We start from the raw sequence: 25,470 nt of genomic DNA on the forward strand, positions 1-25,470 counted from the left end.
ATATTTTTCTGGAGGTCTCTCTCGTTGGAAGCGCATAACATGAGATCATCTGCGAATGCACACTCAGCTATACCAACCGGTCGTAGTTTACTATATCCGATATGTACTTTGTGTATACTTGCTTTTGTTTTCTTAATTATGTCGTCAATAATCAATATGAACAGTATGGGGCTCATAACACCTCCTTGTCTTAGACCCTCGTTTATTGCAAACATCTCTGATTCCAAGTTATCCTTACGCACATAACTCTTGTTATTTTGATACAGACTTTTGATAGCACCTGTTAGTTGATGGTCAATATTTCTATTTTGCAGACTTTTCCAAACTGCTTCCTGGGACACTCTGTCAAATGCTTTCTCAATATCTAGAAATGCCATATATATTTCTGTGTTCTTTATTCTAGCTTTCTCAATTATTTGTTTCAACGTAAATATATGGTCTTGCGTACTGTGTCCCTTCCTAAACCCACTTTGTACTTCATCCAGATGTGGTTCAACGATGTGTCTTAATCTCTTTTCTAGGATGCTTTCATATATTTTGGAGACGATACTGAGTAGATTAATTCCTCTATAATTTTCACAAGAACTTGGGTCTCCTTTCTTAAAGATTGGTAGTATTATGCCAATTCTCCAATCTTCGGGGACTGTACATCGGTTCCAAGCCATGTTCATAATTTTGGTTAAAAATTCAACTCCTTTCGGTCCCATTGTCTTTAACATTTCAGCAGTGATTTTGTCATGACCAGCTGATTTACCTCTCTTTGTATTATTAATTGCTTCTTTGACTTCTTCTATTTGAATATCATTTTCTTGTCCATGTTCTCCTTCTACTTCTATCATTACAGTTTCCTCCTTTCGGTTGTCTTGGTGTTAGGAGTTCGCTGAAGTATTGTCTCCATCTTTCCATAATCTCATTTGGACTGATAATCAGTGTGCCGTCTTTACGTTTCACCTGTTTCATCGTTGTTTCTTTACCTTTTCTTAGCGTCTTTAGTGCCTTGTAAAACAATTTTTGGTTACCACGACTATCTGCCTCCATCTTCATTCCAAACTCATCCCAGGCTTTCTTCTTCTTCTTCAGTACCATTTCTTTCACCACCTTTCTTTGTCGTTTATATTCTTCGTAACTATTTTCTGTTTTCTTGTTTAAGTATATTTTCCATTTCTGTTTTTTATATTTTATTTGGGCTTTTAATTCATCGTCCCACCATCGTGTTTGCTTCTTATTTCTGTTTACATGGTTTATTCCACACGTTTCTTTTGCTGTCGTCACGATGGTTTCTTTAAATTGTTTCCAAGTTTCCTGTAAGTTCTCAGTACTATGTGCATTCGTTAATTTGGCTAGTTTTTCTTCTATTTTACTTTTGAACATGGCCGCGATTTTTTGGTCATTTAGTTTAAAGTTTTTAATATTCTCGTTCACTTTATTATTTTTCGTTCTTTGTTTAGTGGTTTTAGGGGTTTTTTGAGGTAGTCTTATCTTTGCCATTACCATATAGTGGTCACTATAGATTTCCGGTCCTCTTTTAACTCTGACATCAGTGACCTCTTTCCTAAATTCTCTATTAATGAGAACATAATCCAGAATTGATTTTTCATTTCTGCTCCTGACTTCTCTCGTGAACTTGTGTATATCCTTGTGTTCAAAAAATGTGTTGGTGATAATCAAATTATTCTCCATGCAAAAGTCTATCATCCTTCTTCCATTATCGTTTCTTGTATCTTCCCCCTGTATGCCCAAAATATCTATGTTATCATCGTCTCTTTTACCAACTCTGCTATTCATATCGCCTAGAATGACTATTCTACCTTTCACATTTTCTATAGCATCATTGAGCTCTTCCCAATATTCTTCTTTAACTTTCAATGGTTCGTCATCATTAGGGCCATATGTGACTAATATAGTTGTTATTTCTGAATTATCTAGTGTTATCCCTATCTTTAAATTTCTTTGTGATATAAATTTCCAATTTTTAACATATGACATATAGCTTGCTCTCATTAGGCATCCTACACCTTCTGCCGCTCTACTATCGGTACTGACTCCACTGTACAAAAATACATGTTCTTTATCCAATTCATCCATTCCTTGACCTTTCTTCTTAGTTTCCGTGATTGCCAAAAAATCTAATTGTGCTTTGTCAAATTCGTCTATTAATTCTTTCTCTTTTCCATTGAGGCTTCTGACGTTCCAAGTAGCCATTTTTATGTACGTTTGTAGTCTATTTGCACTTTGATCTTGTATTAAATTTTCTTTGTTACAGTTTTCTTTTTTGTTTAATTCAATTATATCGTTAAACCTTATTCTCGCCTTGCTTGTTATTCCATGTTGATCAGTTCTATTTGGCTGATGGTCTGCTATTTCTTCGTGGATTTGTTGAGAGCCTTCATCTCCCTGTTCCACGTCCATACTTCTCCATTTATGATAAGTTTTTGAAACCCCATTTGGACTGTATTCCCTTTACTCTTTTCTTCCTTAGCTTTAGCTCTAATTTCTTTTTGAATAATTCTCTGCTGTTCGCTCATATCATCATTTATATATACTTTGTGTTCTCTAATATTTCTTAGTTTGGCTTTATTGTTCATAAGTGTGTATTTCTCTTTACTATCTTTTAGTTCTAATAAACAGGTCTTTTCTCCTATTTTAATTGCTCTTTCTATTTCAATCTCAATGTTCAGGTGCGTACTTATAAATCTTTGCATATTGCTCTTCACTGTTTCTACGTTATTTGTTTCTATTGGTAGTCCCTGAATTACTACATTATTTCTTCTTTTCTCGTTCTCAAGTCTTTCAATTCTGTCCATTGCTTGTGTAAGATCTTTCTTGATCTCTTGATTTTCTTTCCTGATTTGCGTATTTTCCTTTTTCAGCTCTTGAATTTCTGTTAGACATTTTTTTTGTTCTTGTTTTATTTCCTTCATTTCTGCTTCTATAAATCGTTGCAAGCCTTGGATCATATCCATTATTTTTCCTGAGTTATCTTCTTTTTTCTCTTTCATGTCTGGAGATCTTTTAGTTTTTGAGCACTTTCCAAAACCAAATGTTTGTGAGCTTTTCCTTCTTTTGCCCTCATCCGTGGTGTACTCGTCTTCACTACTCATTGCTTTCTAGTTGTGCTAGTGATAGTGGCTCAGTTCAACTACCCAATCGCGTAAAAAGTAGACCCCAGTCAACCCGTCGTAAGTCTTGCTTTTATCGATCGGTCTTCTATTAATCTACAGTTAGTTTTCTTCACGATAAATTGTATAATTCTGATCTCTTTAAATTCTTCACTATTTTTGCATTACGGCAACACCGCTTTTCTACCGGTCAGAATCCCGAGGTCGAATTAGTTCCTTTGCTCTTATCGCTAAATTAAACAACAGAAATTGTTCGTATCGGAACAACTGATTTTGCTTAATATTGTTAATAATTAGCCACTTACTGTCGGTTTATTCCCACTGCGATACGCGTTGTAACTTTACACACACTTATTGCTGCTTTGACACAATTATTTCACTCTGCACCTCTCGATTTTCGGGTTTAATGCAGGAGCAAGCCAATTGCACTTCATACGCTTGACCGCAGCGTTGCCGTTCTCCACCAAAACAACATAATAAAAGTAAAAGTAGAAGAAGAACTAACTGACGATATTGAAACTGGCAATAGAATGAGACAGGGAGATTCCCTGAATCCTCTATTGCTCAATCTGATTATGATTGAAATAATAGAAAAAGTAAGAACTAAAAAAGGATACCAAATGGGAGAAAAACAACTTAATATAATCTGCTATGCAGGCGACGCAATACTACTAACTCAAAGTGAAGATGATTTACAACGTATGCAGCACCGATTTAATATAACCGTCAGAAAATTTAACATGTTAATTTCCCCCAGAAAGACAAAATGCATGATTATAACTGCAAATTTACTAAGTTGTAAATTGGAGCTGGAAGGTCAGATAATAGAACAAGTGATGGGAGTTTAAATATCTAGGCATCACATTATCTAGCTACGGAAAGCTCGAAACGGAAGTGGAAGATCAAGTGAATAGAGCAAACAGAGCTGCAGGTTGCCTGAATGAAACAATATGGAGAAATAAAAATATCGGAAAACAAATGAAAGGCAGAATTTACAAAACAGTCATCAGACCAATAATGACATACGTGGCAGAATCACGACCTACACAGAAAGGACAAAAACGATGTTAGAAACAACAAAACACAGAAAAATTGATGGTAAAACACAATGTGACAGAGCTAAAAGTACAGATATACGACGTAGATGCAAGGTGGAGAACATTAAGGACTGGTTAAGAAACAGAAGAGTAGAATGGAACGATCATATAAGCCGAATGACAACAAATAGAGTAGTAAAGACAGCAAAAGACGGTTCCCAAATAGGAAGACGATCAGTAGGAAGACCACGAAAACAATGGAACGACAACTTGCCTACTGGAGTCACATTGAAAAACAGACAGTCATGTAAACATAAAAAGAAGAAAAAATGAAGAAGAATATTTTCTGATGGTGATCAATGCAGACAGAAAAATACCTGTTATTATTTTTATTTTGTTCAACATATCTTGCACCAAGTGACAGTGCAGTTTTACAGTGTTTTTTTGATGTATATCCCTTTAATTTTTTTCTGCATGTTTAAATAACTATTCTTTTTTTATATACAACACGTGGGAAAAGCTTCACAGAAGTAGCTCCTTAATAAGGCGCTATAAACAGTTGGAAGAGTCCATTTAAGCGATGGGGAGAGTCCGTTAGACATCATGTCAACATGTTTATTTGACTCATCTCAAGATTCACCACGTGTTTATTAAAATTACACGTGTAATTAAAATAATAAATAATAAAATAACTTCATTCGATTTTAAAAATATTATTTAAAATTTAAAAACACAGAAAACATGGTATGAAGATTCGCGCTAGTCTATAGTACCGCCTGCTGTGTCACTTTTTTCGTAATCCCACAGGGCTAGTTAAAATTATTTTAAATTTCGACACTACGCGAGATTAACTAATCATTTGTTCATCCCTTAGCTCGTAGCTCCGGAAAAAGAAAAGAAGTATTCTTGAAAGCTCTAGAGCTGTAAACTTTAAAGGGTACCGGAGTGTGAATTTGACGTCTCGTAAGCGCCCCTCTGGTAAATAACACCTATAAGTATATGTTGAAGTTGAAATAATTAAAAGGAAAAATTTAACTTTTACGATCGTTAACAATATCATGTATTACAAATTCAAATTTAACAAAACAACCTAACATACATGACTTTTTGGTCCCTATCTTGTATAAAAAATTATACAATCGCTAGAATAAAGTAATCTTTAAACATATACACAAAGTAATACAAATTATGCAATAGTACATGCTTTGTCACGTCTATTATGATCATTCTAAGCGCCTCCAGTTCCACAACATGTATTCGTTTTTCTTTTTTTTTCTAATCGCTTACCATTCAGTGTCCTACATTACAGCTGATTTATGGCTGTCTAATATATATATTTTTTTCGTTTTAGTAGTATTTTCCGGTCACATAACATCCATTTACTTATTTTCATTTCGGCCATCCTGCGCTAACACTACTGTACCGATCTATATATTTTCCTTATCCAACACTAATGATATATGGTCTTAAAGCAGATTTTCACAATACTCAGCGGAAATTTGTTTTAGAATTTTCATACACTTGAGGAAATTCTTTTTTATTTAGTTAATTTAAAAGAAAATGAAACTCTACATGCTACAAAGTTAACAAACAAATATCTTACCTGTAAACAAGAGCAAGAATATTCAACATTGTAGCTACATCTGGGTGGTCATGACCACTGGTTTTTTCTAAATCTTCTAACGCTTGCTTGCACAGAGGTACTGCTACCTCATAACGACCTTGGGAAGCGTACTGTATGACTAAATTGTGAAGGGTTCTAAGACGTGCTGGAATTTCATATCCAGCGTTTACTTGTTGCGAAAGCTGTAGCTGGTTTGGAGGCGTAGGAGACATATCTGAAAAATGGACCAGTTATGATGACTGCTGAGATTATTTAAAACACATTGAAAAGTTATTATTGTCCGCATTTCTCTAATTACTAAATGACCTTCTACCTATAGCTGGTAAGGAACTGAACAATGATTGTATAATTAACAGTATCAATAAACTTACTATGTCTGTCATCAGCATCGTCATCTGGGAATAGATCAACTACTGGATCAGGTTTCTCACTCTTTGATTGTTCTGAAGCATTATCTTCATTAACATCTTGGTCGTATTTGCTAACAGAACTCATAAACTCTAGATGTCGTTTATCTTCTTCTAACTGAGCAACCATCTGTTCGCTGGACTGTAGTCTCTGTTGGGTAGAAGCTAATTCGTCACGCAACCAAGCATTTTCTTGACACAATCTTCTAACTTGTGTACGCAACTTTTGTTTTTCAGCTTCTACTAACTGCAGGTGTGCTGCTAAAGCCATTATAACCTGAAATAATAATAACCCGTCACAGAAAAACACTGAATATTGGAGTATAGAGTCGGAAAAAATAAAATCAGTGTTCTGTAACATTACCTGTGCTTCTCCGAGACCCAATTCGATCATATCAGCACTCTGTTGCACCAAACCAGCTCGTTCGCTAACTACAGGATCGGGGGCTTCATGGAGGCTATGTAAAATTCCTGTATGTTCCGATCTTAAGGCTTCCAAACCCTGAGCTACTGTTTTAACAGCGGCAACGATTTCTTCTTGTGTCATCTGCGTCATTTTGCCGTAATTTTCTATCTTCTTGCTACAAAAAAATTAAAAATATTAGTAAATATAATGTTCCGATAACGATAGCAGATCAGGTAAGATATTAAAACCAATGTACTGTTTACAACTGAATAAAAACAAAATATGTAATTAGTTGAATGCTCCGATCGCCTTTCATCAACTCTTGTGTATACCCTAAATTATGGATGTAGAACACAAAATCTTGTGGTATCTGAAAAGATTAACTCATATTTCCAATACATACTTTTTTTCGCGTTTTTCCTTTTACATTCTACGGAAATTTCTATTCTTCGTAATTTTATTATAAATCGCAATAATTATAAAAAGAGAAATCAAACGATTTCTACTTAGCGAAACCGAATTCAAATCTTAACCACTGTGTTTCCTAAAATTTGCGAAACAAACAGCTGGATGAATTAATCGGCAAGGGAATCTAAAATTGCATTCCACAAGCCGTTCACCCTAGTCAAAATTCGTAGTGAATTCAGTTTCTCGTACTTCCAACGAAGTAAATAACAAAACAGAATGACGGTATTAGATTTTTGTTTTGATAAAGTGCAGCAACAACCGTTGATACGTATTTCGACCTCCTTAAGTCTCTTCAGAACGGTATAGCCACTGCTCTGAACCAAAACAAAAATCTTTCCCGTCCTAGACAATAGTTATTAAAATAACTATATACAGACGTAACTACGCCATCTAAAAACAAAAAGAGAAATCAAACGATTTCTACTTAGCGAAACCGAATTCAAATCTTAACCACTGTGTTTCCTAAAATTTGCGAAACAAACAGCTGGATGAATTAATCGGCAAGGGAATCTAAAATTGCATTCCACAAGCCGTTCACCCTAGTCAAAATTCGTAGTGAATTCAGTTTCTCGTACTTCCAACGAAGTAAATAACAAAACAGAATGACGGTATTAGATTTTTGTTTTGATAAAGTGCAGCAACAACCGTTGATACGTATTTCGACCTCCTTAAGTCTCTTCAGAACGGTATAGCCACTGCTCTGAACCAAAACAAAAATCTTTCCCGTCCTAGACAATAGTTATTAAAATAACTATATACAGACGTAACTACGCCATCTAAAAACAAAAAGAGAAATCAAACGATTTCTACTTAGGACGGGAAAGATTTTTGTTTTGGTTCAGAGCAGTGGCTATACCGTTCTGAAGAGACTTAAGGAGGTCGAAATACGTATCAACGGTTGTTGCTGCACTTTATCAAAACAAAAATCTAATACCGTCATTCTGTTTTGTTATTTACTTCGTTGGAAGTACGAGAAACTGAATTCACTACGAATTTTGACTAGGGTGAACGGCTTGTGGAATGCAATTTTAGATTCCCTTGCCGATTAATTCATCCAGCTGTTTGTTTCGCAAATTTTAGGAAACACAGTGGTTAAGATTTGAATTCGGTTTCGCTAAGTAGAAATCGTTTGATTTCTCTTTTTGTTTTTAGATGGCGTAGTTACGTCTGTATATAGTTATTTTAATAACTATTGTCTAGGACGGGAAAGATTTTTGTTTTGGTTCAGAGCAGTGGCTATACCGTTCTGAAGAGACTTAAGGAGGTCGAAATACGTATCAACGGTTGTTGCTGCACTTTATCAAAACAAAAATCTAATACCGTCATTCTGTTTTGTTATTTACTTCGTTGGAAGTACGAAAAACTGAATTCACTACGAATTTTGACTAGGGTGAACGGCTTGTGGAATGCAATTTTAGATTCCCTTGCCGATTAATTCATCCAGCTGTTTGTTTCGCAAATTTTAGGAAACACAGTGGTTAAGATTTGAATTCGGTTTCGCTAAGTAGAAATCGTTTGATTTCTCTTTTTGTTTTTAGATGGCGTAGTTACGTCTGTATATAGTTATTTTAATAACTATTGTCTAGGACGGGAAAGATTTTTGATTTGGTTCAGAGCAGTGGCTATACCGTTCTGAAGAGACTTAAGGAGGTCGAAATACGTATCAACGGTTGTTGCTGCACTTTATCAAAACAAAAATCTAATACCGTCATTCTGTTTTGTTATTTACTTCGTTGGAAGTACGAGAAACTGAATTCACTACGAATTTTGACTAGGGTGAACGGCTTGTGGAATGCAATTTTAGATTCCCTTGCCGATTAATTCATCCAGCTGTTTGTTTCGCAAATTTTAGGAAACACAGTGGTTAAGATTTGAATTCGGTTTCGCTAAGTAGAAATCGTTTGATTTCTCTTTTTGTTTTTAGATGGCGTAGTTACGTCTGTATATAGTTATTTTAATAACTATTGTCTAGGACGGGAAAGATTTTTGTTTTGGTTCAGAGCAGTGGCTATACCGTTCTGAAGAGACTTAAGGAGGTCGAAATACGTATCAACGGTTGTTGCTGCACTTTATCAAAACAAAAATCTAATACCGTCATTCTGTTTTGTTATTTACTTCGTTGGAAGTACGAGAAACTGAATTCACTACGAATTTTGACTAGGGTGAACGGCTTGTGGAATGCAATTTTAGATTCCCTTGCCGATTAATTCATCCAGCTGTTTGTTTCGCAAATTTTAGGAAACACAGTGGTTAAGATTTGAATTCGGTTTCGCTAAGTAGAAATCGTTTGATTTCTCTTTTTGTTTTTAGATGGCGTAGTTACGTCTGTATATAGTTATTTTAATAACTATTGTCTAGGACGGGAAAGATTTTTGTTTTGGTTCAGAGCAGTGGCTATACCGTTCTGAAGAGACTTAAGGAGGTCGAAATACGTATCAACGGTTGTTGCTGCACTTTATCAAAACAAAAATCTAATACCGTCATTCCGCAATAATTATGTTTAAATATTTATGAAACTATCTTACAACTTACACGCTTGAGAATCACTCTTTCCTTCTCATAGTCAAAGCGTCTAAGGTGTTACTGATCTATTTTGGTTCAAAATCTACATAATGTTGCTGTTTTAACATTTTAGCTCATGGTGTCTACAATTGTACACATAATTTTCAAGTATTTAGGCCTACCCACAATTGGCTTCGTTTTACAGTTATGTGATATCTTATACATCCACAGTCATTCTGTGATAAGTATTGCCTAGTTTAAAGTGACTTCTAGCATAGAGAAGCATCAATTTATAAGAGCTGTTTACATGATGGTTACTTTGTTACCACGTTCTATCCAGGGAAGCTCTTGTAATTCCATACATATATAAAAAACTATTGGTTCTCCAGTCAATTTTATGTTTTTATTTGGAGTACAAGTATTATATTATTAGGATAAATATTTTCTATAGGAGTGACTAAAACAGATCTCTAAAATATGGTGTCTCCAATTGTAGACAATTGTATAAAAGGAAAGTTTTATTTTTTTAAGATATTTTATTTGTTTTAGTTTAGCAACTCATGTCCCAATCTACACTGTGTTAACAATTTGGAGGACCGAAATCAGAACGACAAGCTGTGGAAGGTTACATCAGTCTTCAATTCAGTAATAAATAGATGCAAGGAGCTAGAAGTAGAGAACTATGTTTGCGTGGATGAACAAATGGTTCCAGTAAAGGCAAATTAACTATAAAACAGTATATAAAAAATAAACCTCATCCATGGGGATTAAAATGATTTCTACTTTGTGCAAGTGGTCCAACATATAAGTTTATTACCTATTAAGGAAAACAACGGAAATAAACCATATAACATCTAAAAAATTTGGTACAACAGGAGCCGCAGTAGTGTTACGTCTTTCCGAAAATTTAGCGCCACGAAGACACACATTATTTTGTGATAATTATTTCACTTCTTACAATTTAATCGAGGCCCTGAATCAAAAATCTATTTATATAACGGGCACTATCAGACCAAACAGATTTTTTAAACCTCCTGTTACCAACGAAAAATAATTCCGAAAGAAGCAGAGAGGATTTTGTGAGGAAGTGATACAAATGGTGGATTTGTTTTGGAAAACTGGCTGGATAATAAAACAGTAACATTGGCTTCAAACTATGTAGAAATAGGAGACCAAGGCAAAGTAAAACGTTGGGATAAAACTGCAAAACAACGAATTGAAGTGAACCGACCTCAAATAGTGAAGGAATCCTATACTTCAATTGGCAGAGTCGGCAAATAATCATTATACCGAACCTTATATCATTATACCGAACAAAAATTCGCTCCAAAAAATGGACACTGAGAATAATATTTCATGCAGTGGATACGGCAATTGTAAATTCTTGGTTAGAGTACAGAAAAGATTGCCAATTATATGGACTTATTGCACTTCAGAATGGAGATAGGGGAGGTGCTCATCAAGCAGGGCAATGATATTTCAGAAAGAAAGTGGGGAGGCTTTCCAAAGATGACGTCCCTGTTCAACTAAGTCGAACTAGGATTGAAGTAAGGCCTTTTGCAGCCATACAATTAGACAACATAAACCATATGCCTGAGCACACTGGGGTGTCCCTTCCTGGACGGTGCAAGAATGTTGGCTGAAAGGACAAATCTAAGTTCCATTTTTACGACTTTTTCAAAAAGATCGCAACTGTTATGTAAATTTCCATACCATACGGTATGTTTCCAACATACCAATTAGCCTCAAAAAAAAAAAATATTTGACCAATGCGTATTACCGCTCAGGACCTACGGGGCGGAACTATGACTCCAACCAAGACTACGGCTTCGACACAGAGACGAATGGAACGGTCTATGCTGGGAGTGACGGTACGGGACCGAATAAGAAACGAAGATCTGCGAAGAAGGACGAGTATTGCTGATGTTCTGAAAGGCATAGCGGAACTAAAATGGAATTGGGCAGGCCATGTAGCGAGAATGCATGACTCACGATGGACGAGCAAAATTACACATTGGAGGCCAAAAGGAGACAACCGTAGTAGAGGAAGACCACCTACACGTTGGCCTGACGACATCAGGCGTATCACCAAAAATTGGCAACAATGAGCACAAAATTGTAAAGAATGGAGGAGTTTAAGGGAGGCCTATGTTCAACAGTGTACGTGATAAACGAAGGCTGGATGATGATGCAGAAGGTCACATCAGAGCGACATATGCAGTTGCTTTGAATTGAAACAATATCTCTCCCGTCATAGGACAATAATTATAAAAATAATTACAGATTAATTATAATAATTATATTATATTAATAATATTAATATAATATTAATTATAATAATTATTTACAGACGTTAAAACGCCATTTAATAACAACACTAGGAATCCTAAGATTTCCTACATGGTGAAACTAAATTCAAATCTTTACCACCGTGCTTTCTAAAACTCGCAAAGCAGATAGATTGATGAATTAGTCGGCAAGGGAATCTATAATTTGCATTCCACATGCCGTTCATCACGGTAAAAATTCTTAGTGATTGATGGATTCGACCGTTACACTTGATGGAAATTCATTTTATGTAACAATAACACACTGAAAACTTTGTTTTCAAAATTTCCACAAAATTTATTTTAAAGTCTTATCACTACAGCTATTTCGGCTGATTGCCTTTCTCAAGTGATCTATTTTTGGCATGCGTTTACACTTTATAGTCTCTAATGAAATAGGTTGAGGAGGGGAGAACTGTTTGTCTCAAGTTGGTCATTCAGAATTATATCTGTGTTTTTTAATTTGTTGATTTCCATAGATTCTAACAAAGATAGCTTAAGGCCTTTATTTTGAATGTGAAGAATTTTAAATTCGTCATTAAAAGAATGATTATGATCTAGTGTCATCGAATGCGATAGTACGCACTTCGATGCGCATCGCCCCGCCTCGAATTTTCCCATTGGCTCTTGACCTGGAAATCCCTATTTATCGCTCGAACAGCGCATATAAATATTGGCGATTTTCAGGTCAGCCAGGTCAGTCCCTCACGGGCTGTCCGAGAGCTTAGTGCTCCTGGGGCGCTGCTTCCTGCTGTTCCAATTATACTCTGTGGCTGAGATATTATTAACAAACAACTACAATCTGATGTTTTATTTCGACCTATATTTTTGTCATGTAAGAAATATCTTGTCTTTTTTAAGACAAGCCATCAGAAGATAAATATTTACAAGTCCATACCCAGTAAATGGACTTGGGTAGAGGAGCTTCCGATTGCGATTTTCGAAGCCCTCTACAGAGCACCCGGAGATAACAGAAGGTGGTTAGACCCTTATTTGTTCCCCCGAGGTGACACTAGAAGGTGAAATGCGTATGTAGAATCTGTTTTTCTATTATTGAAAGCCCTTTTATGTTCTGCTATTCGTTTATTAAAATTTCTACCAGTTTGACCGATGTAAGTTTTTGGGCAGTCGCCACATTTAAGTTTGTACACACCACTGTGTAAGTGTTTTTTATTTTGGCTCTTGTTGTTTTTAATATATTTGCCTAGGTTGTTATGTAATCTGAAAGCTGGTGTTATTCCTTTCTTTTTTATGTGTTTGGATATTTTGCCTGTATATCTAATCGAGTAGAAGGTACTGGGTTTTTTCTCTGGTGGTGGAAATACTAATTTCAGGGCTTTCTTGTGTAGTTTTTGATTTAACATTTTATTAATTAATCCACAAGGAAAATAAATTCCTCCAATTTTATTAATTGTTTGTTCGTTGTATCCATTGTTTACTGCTATTTGCTTAATGATATTTAATTCTGTTAATCTATGTAACATACTATGATAGGCTGCCAGTTTATGTTATGTGGGATGGGATGATGAATTGTGAATAGTCGTGTCAGTATGGGTAGGTTTATGAAATATGGAGAAGTCATGTTTGTTTTTAAGTCTGATAATTTTTAAATCTAAAAAATGTATGGATTGATTTTGTTCTGTTTCTATTGTAAATTCAATATGACTATAAAGTGAATTAATATACGATAAAAATTGATCGAGTTGCCTGTTAGTTCCTGTGAAACATACCAGTACGTCGTCTACGTATCTCCACCAATATAAAAACTGTTTGAATATGGGATGTTTTGAAATCTTTGTCTCTAGATGATCCATAAAAATATCTGATAGCGATGGGCTTAGAGGATTGCCCATTATAAGTCCTGCACTGATATTTGTACAAACGCATGCCAAAAATAGATCACTTGAGAAAGGCAATCAGCCGAAACCGCTGTAGTGATAAGAGTTTAAAATAAATTTTGTGGAAATTTGGAAAACAAAGTTTTCAGTGTTTTATTGTTACAATTCTTAGTGAATTTAGTTTCTTTTTACAAATTTTACTCTTGGGTATTAGCAGAGAGCAGAAAATTATTACTTAAAGAGTTATCTATTATAATTTTAGAAACATTTACAGCAAAAACCTCAATTGCTTAAAAAGATTAATACAGTTGGATATATAACTGAAGGATCTTTTAAATTATTTATCACCTGGACTACATTCCCATTTAAAAACAACATTAATGACACGATGCACACACATGTGACGTTAGGAATAAAAAGAAAATCCTGTAGAACAGCTGTTTAAATTTTTTTCAGGATTTTTTATTTATTTCATTCATTTGTACCGTACTGTATTTTCATTACATGGACTTTTTATGACAGTTTCAACATTATTCCGTATGTGGCTATTTTAAAGACCCTGAGAAGTTTAAAATAATAAATCTGTCTTCTGATTTTTAATAAAATCTTATAGGTGCGCATATCGTACAGAACTTGATACTGAGATACAGTAGAATTGTCAAATAATTAGTTATGGTTTTATACTTTTAATGAAATACTTCAACCATAACCGGATTCGTAACGTGATTTAAAATAATGAAAGTTCTTGTAATTAGCTGTAGAGATATGTTAACAGTTTCGATAATTAAAAGGATCAGCTGTTGTACGTATATGACTGAAACACAGATATTTTAACATGTTTGATCAAAGAATTGAAATGTAAAATATAAGCGTAAGAATGAAAACTAAATAATAAGTAACATATGGAATCAAAGTTGAAAAACATTTTTGGATTACTACTACTTTTTAGATCTAAAATTCAAAAAAGTAGAATGTCAATTGGAATAAGAATGTTCACACTTCCTCCACGCTGCGTAATTGATCTCGAAAGAAAATGTTACAGGCAGATATAATTACATAAAGAGAAATCTAGATCTACAAGTGGAAAACCAATTACTCCAGAGAAGAGAGGATAAAATTGTGGAAGCTACACGTAGGCTGATATATCGAAGTAAACAACAATTAAATCTTAACCTTGAAGCAAGCTAATAACAAACCAAATATACGAAATTTCAGATATTATGGGGATCAAAGATAAACTGGTTCCTTATTAACTTATACCTCAATACAACGGTTTCAGGCATATGGACGTACACAAAAGTACTGCTCAAACGAAAGTGAAACATGGAGAATTAGTTGTGCTAAAGCAGGGTATTCACGTTTCGAAAGTTAGTCCGACTTGTGGTCCAACCTTCGTTAGATCCAGTATCGGACCGTGCGTGGGCTTGCTGGATTGTTGAAAATTTAATTGTACGATTCAGAACATTTAAAGTGACGATTCGAAGGTCCAACTTCCGACGGTGAGGGAGCGTGAATGGAGGAGTCTGAAGTCGGATCAAAACTTTCCTCAGTCAGCGCTTGACCTTGGGTACCTACTGTACGCTTTCGGTAATGAACAGTAAAGGAATTTCTGAATTTATTGATTTTTACAGACATAGTCTCTGTTTGTGAGATACTAGTAGTACTCTATACGCGAACCGAAATGTGGTACGAAAACACTGACAACATACAGTTTTGTGGTAGTTTCTGTGATCATCCTCATCAATGACATTGAGCAACTTCGTGTCACAATAATTCACAACATGATCAACGAATAATTTCTTCGTCTAACATCTTTTTCCTTATTTTCAAATGGTGCGGCTAATCACAATGCTGCTGCCACTTTTCTGCTCCTAATTATATTTTCCGTAGACTTTACTCGGTACATTTTTTTGGCTGACCAATGTACACCACCGTGAAAAGAGACTAGGACTGTAGTTGGAGCGGTAGTTTGATAGCATGTCGGAGCGTGAGTGGAGCTGATTATCCAACTAGTAGTCCTACTATGTGGGACCACAAATCGGAACGTGGATGCTCCGCTTAACATAGCGGAAGCCAGATGTCATATGGCAATCCTGCCTATTGAATAGTAATGTTCTGATCCTAAAAGGTGGAAGAAAATATAAAATGGAAAATAGTAACTGGAAATTTAAGTGAAAAATGGGGTAAAGTATCCACCCAGAAATACTGCACTCGCACTAGCTGTTGTATATATATCAAGCTGTTCCGGCAATGGAAGTAGAAATTTTGACTCCAAAAATCCCGGACCACACCCGCCAGTAGATCCACGGAATCATCGTTGGACTCTTAAATGACATAATAAATTTATGTGAGTAAATTTTGTTATCCCTTATATACCAATATATAGTTTACCAATTTTTGAATTAAAATTTTAAGTTATATATAACGTATAGTGATGACTACACGGTTTTTTAAGAATCTAGTGTTTATTCATATAATATTTTGAGTTATGGGTAAATAGATAGCATATACATTGAAGGGCAAAAAAGTGGCAACCCTATAAATTTCCGAAAATAAAAATTCATTGGAAGTTTTATGCACTGTTTTATATTGCTTCTCAGTTTAAATATATATTGTTTTCTGTAGTCGCTGTTTATCTTCCAAGTTGAAAACATTTAATTAAACAGTAATTTAGCTTTTCAAGCGTGGATTTCGGCTAAGTGAATAATTAAGATATGGTGTTATCTACAGTAGATGTTGCTCGAATTATTGCGTTGCTACAAGACGGAAGAAGTTAAGTTTATGTATCCGAAACTTTAGGTATTCCGAGAACTACAGTACGGAGCGTTTTCCATTGCTTTTTAGAGACTGATACATACGCACGTCGATCTGGTTCCGGTAGCAGAATAGTTACCTCGCAAAGAGACGATCGTTTTATTATGATGGAACTTTTAAGAAATCGCCATTCCACTGCAATTGAGGCAAGAAACCGTCTGCAGGAGGTTAGAAATGTGAACGTAAGTCAGACAACGGTTAGAAGACGCCTCAATGAAAGAGGACTAATGGCAAGAAAGCCGGCTATTGTTCCCGAATTACAATCGAATAATTTTTGCTCCACATCTTTAACACTGGGATGAATCGCGGTTCGGTTTGAAGTCTGGCGATGGCCGAGAGAGGGTTTGGAGACGGAGAAATGAAAGATATGCCCAAGCTTGTATGTCCCAGAGAAGAAATTTTGGCGGTGGTGATGTCATAGTTTGGACTGAAATCTCATTTGAAGCTCGCGCAACTGAACTTATTTTCATCAATGGCCCTCTGAATGCTCACCGGTATATAGAGGATGCTTTGACAGAAGCACTAGTTCCATTTAGTCCATTTATTGGGAACAATTTCGTCTTTATTCATGATAATGCACGAACGAATACTGCAATAATCGTGACAAATTACTTGGGGGAGGTAGGAATTAATACTCTAGAACGGCCAGCCTCCAGCCTGATCTGAATATTACTTTTTACCTTTTTTTATGGGAAAATGTGTGGTATTGTGGCAGTTAATTGTGCAGTATGTGTAGTTATAGTAGGTTTGAAATGTTGGAAATTGTAAGCAGACGTGTTTAGTTGAGTCGGAAAAAAACCGTCAAATTTGTTAAAAAAATTGATTTTTACTCAACGTAATGTGTCTGATTAGATAAGGGTAATCACTGGTTTTTGTTGTAAGCCGTCTCTCATCTGAGATATTTGTAAAACAGCGTCTACAACAATTTTGATGGATTCCCACATGTTGCCATTGTGTCCAGTTGTACCTATTCCTGTTTTTTAAGAAGCCGAGTCCAAGGTTTGCGTCCAGTGCCAATTTCAACCTCAAATTTGCTTTGTTGTCCTAACTAAGAAGCCGTTTCAGAACATAATTCGCAGTGTGAAATACAGTTTTTTGTGTGGCAGAAATTCTAAAGTCCAATCTAAGTCCAGTTTCCAACCTCAGAAAATTTAAAGTAATTTTAGTGCAATCCAGATAACTTTTGTCTTTGATTTTTAAAGTAAAAATAAACATTTTTTTGTAATAATTGCTTTGATTTCAATTAAAGAAATTGTAAAAATTAAAATTGTAGATCCTAGGGCGTGGCTTAGCTGCCATTTTATTTGTCCTGAGTTTTAAGATTAAGTTTTGACATATGACAGCTAGCTTTATTATTTTTGACATCTGGTAAATATCTAATCATACTTGAGATTTTGTTTTGGTTTTTTAGAAAAAGGTGAACCACTATGCATAGTTTCATTTAAAAAGATAATTTTTTATTTGTAAGAATTTATTTCTGTAACAAATTGTCGCCCATTAGCAATTGTAAGTATTGTGGTATCTCCAACTTCTAGAGTTTGTAAAATGATAGAACATAGTAAGTGTATTTCTTTGTTATCGTATTTATTTTTTGTAACTATTAATATAGTATATTTGTACTATTTACTTTTGTAACTGTTTGTGGTGAGACAGTAATACATGTTTAATTTTTTTCCCTAAACCATTTTGTCTATTTATTTTAAAAAATATTCTAACCCTTTTTCTTAGGAAGGAACAGCCTTTTTCTTTCTTCCAGCAGGAAGTTTCCTCAAAGCGGCGTCCCATTTTAATTAGCTAGAGGACCTTCTTGTGTTTTGTTTAGCCATTTGTCCAGGAGATTCACGTAAGTACCCTCTTTTTGTTTCATTTTTGTAGTTGCCCCAATCCTACCCCATTGCAATTCACTTATCCACGACCCAGTTTCTCTAAATAAAGCCTGAGCGTCGTTCGCATAAGTTTCGTTTATTTTGCTTGCCCTATCTCTAGCCCCGTAATTTCTGTCCCCATTTTTCAACCCCCCATAATAATACCCTATGTGGTAGGCAAAAATATTCGTTACAATGGTCAACGTAAGGGAACCAAAACATGCGGTCACATCGAAACTGACTTCACTTTTCGAAGGTTATTAAATGAACGTTACCTGTCCTCTCTCTTTCCTTGTTTAACTTTACAATTAGTTACTGCAAGGAACTATCACTTCAGAAGAGCCAAAACGACTAAATAAAGATACAGAAAGAAGTGTATTGATGTCAGCGAGAACATAAACTAAGAAACAGACAGATATGCACAATTCGAAGGACGAAAGGATTGATCAACCTGACGTTGTCGAACTGTTGAAATTCCCGAAACATGTAGTAGAAGTGAGACTAATAGATAATAATAAACACGAAGAAATGATGTTGGTTTCTGCAAAAAGTACATACAGAGAATAGTAAAGTATATTATTTATTTGATTGACAATATATAAATAAAAGTAAATGTTGAAATTACTTACTTAAGATATATTTGAATGGAACGAGTTATTAATAGTTTAGTTAAATGCAAAGTCAGAAAACAACAATTTAGAGTGTTTTATTTACTTCACATCCAATGTGTTCTACATATTCACATAAATATTTTAAATTTATAACCTATTTAAAAATTTCACTTGAAATTTCTTTTAGGTATAAAATAATCTTTCAATACAAATATAAGGGCAAAAGAAGAAGCATAGCACAATTCAAATTGGCATAGTTTACAAACTACTATTACTAGGTGTAGGTGTGTGGTGTAAACAGTGTTAGGTGAGGTGAGCAGTAGCTTCATTCAATTCATTCAACAAACCATAAACGAACAAGGGCACACTTTATTTCATGGTTAAATTGGCACAAACAAAATTATATCAAAAAGCTCAATCTTTCAGTCAATTAGTATATCTATCTTAGTTTTATATATATTTTAGGTTAATTTGCAAAGCACATAACAAGATTAGGTAGGTATCAACTTAAATTAATTATTAACCACCTATTAAGACTCCATTGTTTTGTTGTTTGAGCAAGGACGTTGTCAATACAGTTGTTATTTGACAAATAAAAATATCTTATATACCTCATCATAACAAAAACCGAATAAATTAATACTAACAACCAATTTCTATGTTTCAAAAGTGGTTACATGTATTGTAACTATTATATTATAGGTTAAAACATACAAATTAACAGAGACGAACCGAACCTGAGTTACCTGGTCACCCTCTGCACAATGAACTCATCTAGAATATTATTATAATAATATTATAATAAACCAATATTGGCAAAAGAATAATGCCTGATGAGATTTTGGAATTTGTATTTTTCCAAATCCAACAACACCATCCCATGTTTACTACACTCTCACGTTCCATACAGGTTACACATTGCGAGAGTAGCTATGGAGTTCTTTGAAGAGACTGGATACAATGTTATGCCCTTCTCCCGAGATCCCCAGATTTATTCAACATGACTTAGAGCATTCTCCTCAAACTTTGGGAGCACTTCGGGAGGAGTTATATAGGGCATGGAACGAGATACCATCTAATCAGAAGTCGGCCCAGGCGCATCCAAAAATGTTAACCGAGGTGCAATAACACATTATTAATTGATTTGATCAGTATAATTGTACAAAATATTTTCAAAATATAATAACCTATAATGGGTGTTCGGATTTCTATATCACTTAGTACACATTATTAGGGGAAGGTGGGGGAATATCGACCGCAGGATAATATCGATCACTCTCAAATTTCATCTTATTGACGTCGCAGAGCAAAACGAATGGGCACATGTTGAACGCATCAATAACAGGTGGTGTACTGGCCACTTATTTGCACTTACTGTCTAGTAAATTTGTGTTTTGTGGAAAAAAAATTTGGAAGATTCTACAATCGTATTTTAAGGTAAGGGTAAGGTAAGGAAGTCAGCATTTTCATGCATTCACAATGCAGAGCAAAACAAAATTAAACATCCATTTAAAATGACAACAAAATGCGTGGAAAAGACTGATTTTATTCATTTATGCACGGTCACCCAGAACTCAGTTTGCGTAAACCAGAAGCAACAAGTTTGAGTATAATTACTGCTTTTAATCGTGAAGAACTAAAGATATTTTACAAAAACTTGGTAACTCTATGTGATCGTTACAAATTTGAATGTTATCAAATTTTTAATGTTGATAAGACGGGTATCAGTAATGTTCATATTCCCTGTAAAATTGTTGCTGCCAAAGGCCAGAAATAAGTTGGTGCAATTACCAGTGGTGAACGAGGACAAACCACGACGCTATATGCACTTTCAGTGCTTCAGATCAATATATTCCACCTATGTTTATTTATAGAAAAAATCGCATGAAAGAAGGTTTGGACAAAAACGGTCATATTGGGGCAATATACAGATGTTCCAAACCAGGGTGGATAACGGAACAACTTTTCTTGAAATGGTTGAAGCATTTTCAGTGGCATGTTAATGCTTCTAAAGACCATCCAGTTCTTTTAGTTCTAGATAACCACACAACACATTCAAGTCTGGCTTCCTACAATTTTTGCCGCGACACCGGAATAAATCTACTTTCACTGCCACCGCACACCTACCACCGTCTTCAGCCTCTTGATATCACGTTTTTTTCTCCATTAAAGACAGCTTACTACGAAGAATGTGACAAGTATATAAAACAAAAAAAAAATATGAGAAAATCAATACAACAGACGCAGACGTTGCGGAACAGACGTTAAAAATGCCTTTAATAGGGCTGCGTCTGTTGATAGGGCTGTAAATGGTTTTCGAACCACATAGATCTTTCCCTTCAATTCAGATGTTTTCTGTAAATAATTAATACCTATACCAGTAGTTGAAAAATATCAAGATAATGTGTCTTCTCTGCCCGATACACATCAAACTCCAACACCAGTTCCCCTAGATGAACTACCAAGGCCCAGTGGAGTTTAAAATAAAAAACTGAGACCAAAAGCAGCAACATCCTCAGAAAGATTCTTTATCTGAATCAGAATTAGAGGAAGTTTCAGACATTGATCTGAACGACGATAAGGATAAATTTGTGCAGCTAAAAAATGAAAGCTTATCTCGTATATCTTTCAGTGAACTATGCCCTCTACCGGCACTACCAGTCAGTAGTTATACAAAAACTAGAAGCATGCGAACTCAACACTCGACCATTTTAACATCAACACCATTAAAAGAACAATTAGAAAATAAGAACAAAAAAAAGCAAAAGAATGAGGTTGAGAAAGTTCAATGAACAATTGGAGCTACTAAGATAAAAAAAAAAGAAAAAATAGTCAAGAAGACTTATGGCGTGAAAGCACACCGAACACGAGAAAGCGAACTATGTGTGAAATGAATTATGGTGGACATGTCGTCTCTGTGGTCTCTGGGTTCATGCAAACTGCACGGAGGCGGATACTGCTACTCTTTATATTTACTCAAACTGTAAATGAAACTAAATAAATATGTATTTTATACTTAAACCTAAGTAAACTTTGAACTTGTCCATCTGTGATCGATATTTTCCATGCTTGATCAATATTACCCATCTCCATTGTCGATATTACCCGATTGATCGATATTACCCGAATTTTTTGAGTTTCAAAAATATGTATTTTTAAAATATATGTAATTATTTTATACTATTTTTGAAGCAGTCATTGGTTAACCGAATGAACTAAATGTCCATAACACAAGTTAAATTCGTAAAAGCTCCCACCTTCTCCTAACATAAAGAAATCAATGGAATAATGTATTAAAACCGAATATACAATAGCGAATGAATTACATCTTAAATATTACAATATTACAAAAAAATATATGCAGGGTGTACCAAACTTATGGCTTTCTTTTATTACGGTTAATTTATGGAGTACATAAAAAATGTTTATAACGGAACTGACGTATATCAAAGACGTCTATAAATTAAAATTATTTTCGATTATATAGGGTCAGTCGTAACAACGGAATGAATGAAAGTTTTTTTTAATGGAACACCCTATATATTAAATATATTTTTGAATATATTTTTTAAAAATATGAAGAGTTTGTATAAGGTTTTATAGGTCTAAAGTTAACAATTTTCGAAGCATTTACACTTTTATTGGGAAAAATGCTAATATATTTAAAGGGATGTAGATTAAGTTTTCAAAATTGTTCTAATGTAGTGTTATTGATAAATATTTTAATATCTTTGACATATATCCATACAATATAGTTGAAAATAGTATAATTACTATTTTCAAATACAAAATTTTCTCACTTTTTTTAAATGGAACACCCTGTATTGCTCGGTGTGTGTTGGATTCAGGGCAGAGGAAAACATCCGAGCCCATTTCCCCCTATGTAGAGGAGGTCCTGCAAACGGATGCCTTCCTGTTGTCGTGCCTACCAACTAAAACCACCCATTCTTCGTCAAGACACCCCCGTACGTTTCAGTTAGTGAACGAAACTTAGGGGTGCCTTGCACTGCCTAAATTGATAATGAAGATTTGTTGCCGGTTATTAGATAGGAGCGGTAAAGAACCAGAAGAAAATGTATGTAAAATAGAGACATGGCCTTGACGATGGTATTACCTAAGAGCGGTAAGGAACCTGGGGGAAAGTATATGGAATGTATAGGTATACTAGGTAACAATAAGTAAGTATGGCAAACAAGTGTAGTACATACATACATACGTGCATACACATATACACACCTACATACACACACAAATACATTTGTATATACACACATCTATATATTTATACATAATATACAATGATATTCAATTTTGAATGGAGGCAGATTACCCCAGATCACTCTCATCCTGTCTCAGTTTCTTTCTCTATCATGGACTTTCTCTTCATAATTTTTGTTACTTGGTATATAAGAAATTCAAAGTTCTCTTTGCTTTCCATAGCGACACGTATCAAGAGGATATCTCTGTCAGAGGATATCTCTCCTAGCTTTGTTCGCATTATATGGTGTTCCGACGCAAACACCTCGCACCTGAAGATACAATGCTCCGTATCGTCTTCTCCGTTGCATATGACAATTATTATCGCTGGTTTTTCGTATACGATACGTGTAAGACCTGAAAGATCCATGTCCGGTCAAGAACTGCATAAAATAAAAATTTACTCGCTTGAACTTACATTTGTACCACTCTATCACATTGGGTATTTTTTTTTGGTCCATTGTGCCTTGTCTATCTGTGCCTCCCATTCTGTTAGTAATTGTTCTCTAATGGCGACTCTGACCTGAGGTAGGTGACCGTCTCGAGAGTTATAAAGCATCTACCGTTCCTTCGCTAGGAGGTGAATGGGGAGCGTGCCCTCTATCACCTGTAGGGCCATCGTTGAAGTAGTCCTGTACCCACTTATCACTTTTAATTTGGGCTTTGGCTGGGCTCTGGTTATCATGTCTGTACTTTTTGTAATTTAGTACATCTGCCCAAATAGGGGCTCGATATAGGAGGGTCGACTGTACCACTTGCAGATACGTTCTTCATTTTTTCCTGCTTGGGCCTCCTACATTCGGCATGATCCTTTGTAGGGCTGCCGTTTTTTCTTCCGCCCTCTGGACTACATTTGTCAGGTGTTTCGTTATATATATATATATATATATATATATATATATATATACCTAGGTATTTTGCACAGTTCGTAGACATTATAATAGTACTACCAATTTGAAAAGTCATCTCGGCTCTTCGTTGTAGTCCTTTTATACCTAGGTTATACATACCTAGCATGATTCGTGTTGTAGTTACTTAAAAAGAAACTATAGCTGTGTAATGGAACACCGTGTATACAGGGTATACACTGTATAATCGAAAATAATTTTAAATTATAGACATCTTTGATATACATCAGTTTCGTTATAAAAATGTTTATATACTAAATAATTTAGCCATAATAAAAGAAAACCAAAGGTCTGGCGCACCCTGTATACACAATACGAAATCTATTAGATAGTTTCGCACAGTACGAACTCTATAGTAAAATCATTAATTACATATCGACTTCCCTTTCAACCCATTATATTAACTACCTGTCGTAATCACGCCATACGCTTAGGGCTAATTGACTGTGTCCCGAATTAGATACGCCTTGCATACAGATTTATCGATTTTGATTTTATGTTAGTTTTCAGCGTAACACGGATAAATAATTGGCCCAATGTATTAACAAGTTGTTGAATTTCAATTCGAATTTCAACGTAAAACAAATAAACTGAAGCTGGTTATATAAGCCCAATAGCGAAATATATATTTCTGGAAAACGATTGTAAAATAAAACAAGTTTAAGTTTATAAGACGTATTCAATGATGTGCAACACATAAAATCAAGGCTTTGGTTGAACATTTTCTTTTCGCGTTATATCGCGAGTCGCGATCGATTCAGTGAATATAAGTTAAATTTGGCGGAACGTATACAGGAACATCAGAACAATCCAGAATTAATAGAGAAGTTAACAGGGTGTTTATAGCATAGGTGTTTTGTTCTTGATAAATACAAGACCAATTGGACGTAATAAATTATAAGAAATATAATCAGTAAAGCAATATATTTTCAGATCAGCTATCGCGTTGCCTAACGTTTTGTTTCTTTATATATAATAATGATGTTTATGTTTTGTCAATATTACTCAATATAGGAAAACTGAGGATGTAAGACAAAAATCATCGAGTAGCCGAGTAAGTCTAACCACCATGACTACAAATCTCTCAAGTCATAACAGGCACAAATATAAATAAGTCTATACCGCAATGAAATTATCCGAAAACGAAAACTGGCCGAAACAGTGATTATAAAGACCGCGTAGAGGGACTGTTTGTACTCATCTTGGTAAATCATGTTCATTTTCGTGATCCGACCATCTAAGTTGTTGTTTGTAATTCAAGAGTCTTGAATTTCATTTCTTATTTGA

At 34.9% G+C, this 25,470-nt stretch overlaps 1 protein-coding gene across 6 annotated transcripts in view; it reads right to left on the reverse strand.

Moving 5' to 3' along the window:
* Klc (kinesin light chain) overlaps window positions 1-25,470 on the reverse strand; it is a 105,297-nt gene that overhangs the window by 55,949 nt on the left and 23,878 nt on the right. For all 6 annotated transcript variants that reach the window (XM_072532847.1, XM_072532848.1, XM_072532844.1 and 3 more), the window contains 3 exons: window positions 6,552-6,768; window positions 6,152-6,464; window positions 5,760-5,994 (listed from right to left, as the gene is read on the reverse strand). In XM_072532847.1, the coding sequence (XP_072388948.1) occupies window positions 5,760-5,994; window positions 6,152-6,464; window positions 6,552-6,743 (740 nt within the window). In that variant the 5' untranslated portion in view covers window positions 6,744-6,768. The remainder of the gene's footprint in view (window positions 1-5,759; window positions 5,995-6,151; window positions 6,465-6,551; window positions 6,769-25,470) is intronic.

The sequence above is a fragment of the Diabrotica undecimpunctata genome, chromosome 5 (assembly GCF_040954645.1).
Source record: "Diabrotica undecimpunctata isolate CICGRU chromosome 5, icDiaUnde3, whole genome shotgun sequence".
Taxonomy (NCBI): domain Eukaryota; kingdom Metazoa; phylum Arthropoda; class Insecta; order Coleoptera; family Chrysomelidae; genus Diabrotica; species Diabrotica undecimpunctata.